At 60.0% G+C, this 7,112-nt stretch overlaps 1 protein-coding gene across 1 annotated transcript; it reads left to right on the plus strand.

Annotated features, from left to right (window-relative positions):
- The first annotated feature begins 5,468 nt into the window (after nucleotides 1-5,468).
- On the plus strand, nucleotides 5,469-6,321 carry LOC133750786 (hemoglobin subunit zeta-like). The gene is made up of 3 exons (XM_062180456.1): nucleotides 5,469-5,563; nucleotides 5,843-6,047; nucleotides 6,193-6,321. Exons 1-3 carry the CDS (start codon nucleotides 5,469-5,471, stop codon nucleotides 6,319-6,321), a joined length of 429 nt encoding a protein of 142 aa, XP_062036440.1.
- The last annotated feature ends 791 nt before the right edge of the window (nucleotides 6,322-7,112 follow it).

Consider the following 7,112-nt stretch of genomic DNA (forward strand, 5'->3'; position numbering starts at 1 on the left):
ATGGAGGGTGGGAGGTCGTGGGACGCCCCTGCCCCCGCCCCTGACGCCTTCGTGTTGGAGTAAAGCCCCCGGGCAGCAGCCTGGCCCGCGAGTCCTCCCTGGGGATGTGTGTGTGGGGATGGCCTCGGGTCCGCAAACCAAGGGGCTGGCGGGTTTGGGGCACCGGGTCCCAAATGCCAATTCCTTGGCCTTGGCCAGGAGGGTGGCAGGCAGGAGGTGGTCGCGGTGCGGTTGATGCCCAGTCCAGGTCCATCCCAGTACTGCTCGCTTAGTCCTCCTGGACTCCACTCAAACCCAGGTGCTCAGGCCTGGTCTCAGGCCAAGGCCCTTCCCTCTGCCTGGGCGGAGTCCGGCCTGGGCTCTGGGCAGCTGCACAGCAGACAATCGGGGAAGGGAGCCCCCTGCTGCCCAGCGCAGGTACCGGGCCCTGAACGCTGGAGGTCCATGGCGAGACTGGACATCAGGACCATCTTGAACAGCCGTGCAGCACACAGGGCTGGCGGGACCCCACCCCTCCCTGGAAAGGCAGAGCTGCTCTCCGCTCAGGATTTTGCCTCAAATATTTAGTCCCGGCCACTGCAGAATACCCACCTTCTGTACCTACGTCTTCGAGGTCCACGTGACACACGGCAAATCACTCCTGCACGGCAGTACCGCACGGCAGAAGCAGCCACGCGGAGACACACAGCATTCTTTCTGGAAGATTGTTTATTTGAGAGGCAGAGTGATGGAGGTGGGGTGGGGGAAGGTCTTCCACCGCTGGTTCACTCCCCAAACCTGCAATGTCTGAGGCCGGGAACCTGGAGCTCCATCCGGGTCTGCGACTCCATCTCCCCTCCCAGGCACCTGGATCAGAGGTGCACAGTAGCTGGGACTTGAGCCAGGCACTGCTACGTGGGACAAGGATGTACGTGAACCGCCATTTCTGGGGCGCCTGCGAGGTGTTCCCGGGAGAGAAGCGAGCTCAGGGGAAGATCCCGGGGTGGGTGTCGGGCCTAGCAGCCGAGATGCCCATGCTGTGCCAGGATTTGATGCCTGGCTCCTGCAGACTCTGGGGGGTGACAGTCACTTCAAGCACCTGGGCCCCTGCCACCCGTGGGAGCCTGCATTTCCAGTCTGGGCTCCCGGCTTTGGCTTGGCCCGGCCACCCCACTGCGGGCACCGGCAGTGAGCCAGATGGAAGCTCTGTCTCTTCCTTGCTGTCCCCCTCCCTTCCAAGTAAATATTTGTGTGCAGTTCGGTGGTGTTTAATGTATTCACAGTGCTGGCTGCCCTGGTTTACCACGTTCTGGAACTTCTATTTATTTTTTAAAGATTTATCCATTTATAAACAGCTGGGACTGGGCCAGGCTGAAGCCAGGAGCCTGGAATTCCGTCCAGGCCTCCCACATTCGTGGCAGGGACTCAAGCACTCGGGCAGTCAGCTCTGCCTCCCCAGGGGCATTAGTAGGGCCCTGGGTTGGGAATGGAGCAGCTGGGCCTCCAACCAACACTGACACGTGCTTAACCCGCGGAGCCCCATCGGGGCAGCGAGACCGCAACCTCTAGAGGACCACAGTGCTGAATGACGGTGCGTTATCTGCCAAGACGTCCGGGCAGAGTGGAGCAGGTATTCAGCTCAGCTGTTGGGGAGCTCCTCGCTCCGGCTTCTCGCGGATGTAGTGAGGGCTCAAGTCCTTGGGTTCCTGCCTCCCACTGGGGACCTGCACTGAGCCCCTTCTCCCAGCGAGAAGTTCACTACCAGAGGAGGGCTCTCATTTACCTCTGAAACAGTACATTTAAAACTTTTCTTAAAAGATTTGTTTGAAAGGCAGGGTTACAGGGAGAGACAGAGACTGGGCGAGATCTCCCATCTGCTGTTTCACTCCACAAACGGCTGCGATGGCCAGAGCTCGGTGGACCCACAGCTGGGAGCCAGGAGCCTGGAACTTCCTCCAGGTCTCCCAGGTGGGTGCGGGGGCCGTCTCCCACTGAGTCCCAGGAGCATCAGCAGGGAGCTGGGTCAGAAGTAGAGCTGCTGGGACCTGAACTGCTGCCACACAGACTTGGGCTCCACAGGCAGCATCTTTCCCCACTACTCCGCCCTTAGCCTGGGTCCTACCCACCTACCCACACACCTGCCTGAAGAGATGTTGATGTCATGTATAAGGTGGTGCCATGCAGCTTCGTTCCCCCACCCCGGCCCCGTCAAGGGCCCCTCCCCCAATCCAAGTCTCCCCAGGACCCAGTAAGGAGCTAGGGTATTGGGGCTCCCAGTCTTGGAAACAACTAACCCAGTGAGATCCTGGAAGACAGCTCCTGGCTGAGGATCCCAGACTGTGCCTGGGCCAGCCAGGCAGAGAGCACCCAGCCCTGAGGAGGGGTCCTGGGGCTGGGCTCTTGAGCCTGTTGTGCTGAGCTGCCCCTCCCCCCATCTAAGATCCTGTTGCCCAGAAAGTGAGCGAGGGGGTTTAGAAAACTGACCCCACGTTATCAGCAATTATGGGTAAGCTGGAGCCTGGGAGTTCACCTGCCCCCTGCCACCACCCCCTCTCTGCACCCCTCCCTGGTATTTGACTTGAATGTCAGTGGAGTCTCTGTTCCCTGAGGTGCGGGGCAGGCTGGAGGACTCCTCTGGGCACACACAGGCTCCCTCGGTACCTGCAGGGGGCAGGTGTGGGCAGGGGAGGAGGCCCCAGACTTCCTCAGGGGAAAAGTGTCCTGGGGCCAGCACCCTCCTTTGAAATACGGCCAACTAGATCACACCCACCAAACAGAAGCAGGCTGCTCCTGACACAGACAGCCGCCAGAAATCCTCTCTCACGGACACCCACTCCCCTGGTACCTGAGGACCCGGGGTGGGAGACTTCGTGTCAGGGGCCCACCTCCCCTCCTGTGTTGCACAGCCCAGATCCAGCCCTGGGCAGGCCTCCTGGTGTCCTCCAGTTCTGCAGGCCGGCCGGGAGCTCGCTGTGGGCCCAGGCCTCTGGCATCTCCCTCGTCCACGGCGGGCACCCCTGGAACTGGCCCCTGTCCTAGTGCAGACAGCCCAGACTCAGGCAGCTCTCGCACCACCCTCCTGGCTGAAAGCCCTGGAAGCTCCATCGGGCGTCCAGCCTGGCCCAACCCCAGCACAAGCCGGGGCACCAGCCCTTGTAGGACTCTGGGCAGTGTTAGGCCCCAGGCACCGCTTTCTCTGCCTTGGCCCTGTCTGAACCGTTGGCAGCTCCCTCCCCACCACCAATTCTCCCTGCCACAGCCCCATCCACCTTCACTCCATATAGAAAAACACTGAAGAAATTAACCAGGGGTGGGTGTTGGCACAGTGAGAAGTCATACCCACATCCCTGAGTGCCTGGGTCTGGTTCCTGGCTCTGTGTGCGTCGCATCCATTTCTTGCACTGTGCACCCTGGGAAGGAGGGAGGTGATGACTCAAGGACTCGGGTTCCTGACAGGCACTGGAGACACTGGCTCCCGGCTGAGGCCAGGACAGCTCCAGCTGTTGAGCTCTTTGGGAAGAGAACCAGTGGATGGGAGTGCTACCTCCCTTACTCTCCTCTCTCTGCCTTTCAAATACATGAACAGCTTGAGAGGGACAGAGAGAGAAAGAGAGAGAGAGAGAGAGGATCAGGCGTTGTGCAGCCACGGATTCAGCTGCCCCTTGGGGCCCTGCATGTCTTTCCAGAGTGCCCGTTGAAGTCCTAGCTGCTTTCCCTCCCCTCAGCTCCCTGGGATGCAGTGGATGATGACCCCTGCACTTAGGGCCCTGCCACCCAGGTGTGACCTGGAGGGAGTTCCTCGTGGTTTGCCCAACTCAGCCCAATGAAAGCATCTGGGGAGTGAACTAGCAGATGGCACATCAATCCCTATCTTTGTGTCACAATGCATTTCCAATCAGTAAATAAAGAAATCATTAAAAAACAAAACGAAAATAAACAGGAATTTTTTTTTCTGATTTATGTATTTGAGATTCGAAAAAATAGAGAGGAAGAGACAGAGAGAGACAGAGGTCTTCCATCCGCTGGTTCATTCCCCAAAAGGCTGCAGTGGCCAGAGCTGGGCCTGTTTGGAGCCTGGAGCCAGGAGCTTCTTCTGGGTCTCCCACATGGGAGGAGGGCTCCAAACACTCGGGCTGTCTTCCACTACTTTCCCAGGCACATTAGCAGAGAGCTGGACCAGAGCAGAGCAGCTAAGTCCAGAACTGGGGCCCATATGGGATGCCAGAGCTGCAGGTGGCAGCTTTACCCACTGGGCCTCAGATCCAGCCCCACAGACAACTTTTTTAAATGAGCAAAGTGGAGCCGGTGCTGTGGCACACAGGTTAATGCTCTGCACTTAGGCACTGACACCCCATATGGCCCCGGTTCAAGTCCTGGCTGCTCACTTCCAATCCAGCTCTCTGCTGTGGCCTGGGAAAGCAGTAGAAGATGGCCCAAGTCCTTGGGCCCCTGCACAGCGTGGGAGACTGGAAGAAGCTCCTGGCTCCTGGGTTCAGATCCGCGCAGCTGTGGCTATAGCGGCCAACTGGGGAGTGAACCATCAGATGGAAGACCTCTCTCTCTCTGCCTCTCCACTCTCTGTGTAATCTGACTTTCAAATAAATAAATAAAAATCATTTAAAAAATTTTTAAAAATTAGATAAGCACAGCATGGGGTTGCTGTCATGGCGTCGTGGCCCTGTGGCTTAGCCCCCTGCTCCCTGGCATCAAACTGGAGTCCATGGCAGCTCCCCCTCTGACCCAGCTCCATGTTACAGCCTGGGAAAAGCAGGGGAAGGTGGCCCCAAGTATTAGGCCCTTGAACACCCCTGGGAGACCTGGATGGAGCTCTGCTCCTGGTTTCAGCCTGGGTCATGTAAGGCCTTTGTGGCAGCAGAGCTGTGGACCGGCGGATGGAGGATCCATCCAGAGCAACACTGGGGTCCCCAGCAGCGGCATATGACCTCAGGTGACTGATCTCCCATCAGCCTGCCGGCTCCTCCCCAGCTCAGGGCACAGAGGGCTGTGCTCAGCGCCCCAGGGAGAGCCGTGTTCCTGCAGGGAACTCAGGGTCACAGACGGCCTGACGAGTGCCTGGTCAGGGTGGCCCGAGGGCGGGCAGGGGCCCCTGCTGCTCTGGTTGTCCCCATTTTGTGACTCTGGGAGGATGAGGACAGCACAGCATGGCCATGCCGAGATGACCCCTGGGACGACAGGGCCCCTGTCTCTCCTGGACCCTGTGGGCAGACTGCGGCCAACGCCCGTCGAAGGCCCAGCAAGAGTGGTAGCCCCTCACCCGCCTCCCACACCAGTCTTGGCTACCTTCTATAATCCTGCCCCATAAGAGACCCCACCCCCACAGCCTCTTCCGCTCCTCCCTTCTTCCCAGAAGCACCAGGGCCTGGCTGGACTCTGCTCCCCGTATATAAGGGAGCCTGCGGGCTGAGCACCACACAGCCAGTGCTCAGCACCTCCAGCCCCTGTGCAGCAGCCCAGCCCCGGCCGTCACCATGTCTCTGACCAACAGCGAGAAGAGCATCATCATGTCCCTCTGGGACAAGGTCTCCTCCCAGGCTGAGGCCATCGGCACCGAGGCTCTGGAGAGGTAGGTGCCCCATGGGTCACAGCCTGAGTGTCCAGGCCAGGGACGGGGAGAGGGCAGGGAGGAGGGACGGTGACTCAGTGTCCAGGCCTCCTGCTCAGGGCCTCCACCAGCAGCTGGGGACTGAGTGACAGGAACAGGGGAGCAGGGGCTGGGCTGGGCCGCAGTCCCTGTCTGAAATCCTGTGTGTGCTCCGTGTGGACTGCACGCTCGTTATGCCTTGCCAACACTGGGAGATAATGGGCTTTCTCCTGACTGCTGGGTGTGGTGCCCCCACCCCAGGTTCTTCCTCAGCTATCCGCAGTCCAAGCCCAGTTTCCCGCAATTCGACCAGCTGCCGGGCTCAGCGCAGCTGCGGGCCCGTGGAGCCGAATTGGCAGCCGCGCTAAACGACGCAGTCAAGAACATGGACGACATGGATGTCGCACTGTCCCCACTGAGCGACCTGCTCGCCTACAAGCTGCGCGTGGACCCGGTCAACTTCAGGGTGAGCGCACAGTGCGGGTGACTGGGTGGGACGGGGCCATGTGGGCAGGGCTGGGCACGAGGTCCGGGCAGGGGTCAGGGTCCCAGATCCGTGGAGGCCAGTGGTGTCCACCCTCACCCACTCCTGACTGCCCCCTGCCGCACAGCTCCTGTCCCATGGCCTGCAGGTCACTCTGGCCAGGTACCTGCCCAGAGACTTCACCGCCGAGACCCAAGCTGCCTGGGACAAGTTCCTGGGCCGAGTGCCCGACCTCATGACCGCTAAGAACCGCTGAGAGCGCTCCACACCCCTGGATAGCTGGCCACCCCTCCCGTGTCCCCCAACCACCCGGGTCCCCCCTCCACTCCCCAATAAACTCATACGGACAGATGAGCTGAGTCCCGCCTTCCTTGTCAGGGGGAAAGGGGCAGGAGCTGTGCCCAGAGGGCCAATCGGTGTCTCTAGTGCTGGGGTTCCACTCTGAATGCAGCATCCCGACTCCCGCGACCCTAGCGGCTGCACTGGGGATCCAGCTGCTCCCTCTGTCCCAGGGAGCATCCCAGGTCCCTCAGAGAGTTCGAGCAGCTCAGGCGCTCTGAGTCCCACAGGCTGAAGGCTGGGCACTCCCTTGGCACAGACTGATCCTTGATCTGATAAGGACATGCAGGGCTGCGGCGCTGGCGCTTTGCCTGTGTGATAAGCCCGCCCGCGACATTCGGTTCCGCTCCAGATCTCTGGCCAGGATCGCACATCCGGGAGGTGCTGGGGCGCCAGTGGGTCCTGCGGGGTTACAGACCTCAGCGAGCCCAGAGCAGGAACTCAGGTCAGGAGGAGGGAAGAGCTGTCACTGAGCCTCCCGGCTGCCTGCAGGCTGCTCCTCCCAGGAGCTACAACAGGAGCAGGGCCTGGCTTCATTCACCCCGAGGCACTCCCTGTGCTCCGTGTCCATCCTGGGTCTTTAGTTTAAACATGTTAATATACATCGCGATGTGACACAGTGTAGACATTCCGGGTTTTTAAGGATATTTATTTATCTGAAGGGCAGAGTTACAGAGAAAGAGGCAGAGACAGAGAACACGAGATCTT

Source organism: Lepus europaeus, chromosome 21 (assembly GCF_033115175.1).
Source record: "Lepus europaeus isolate LE1 chromosome 21, mLepTim1.pri, whole genome shotgun sequence".
NCBI lineage: Eukaryota > Metazoa > Chordata > Mammalia > Lagomorpha > Leporidae > Lepus > Lepus europaeus.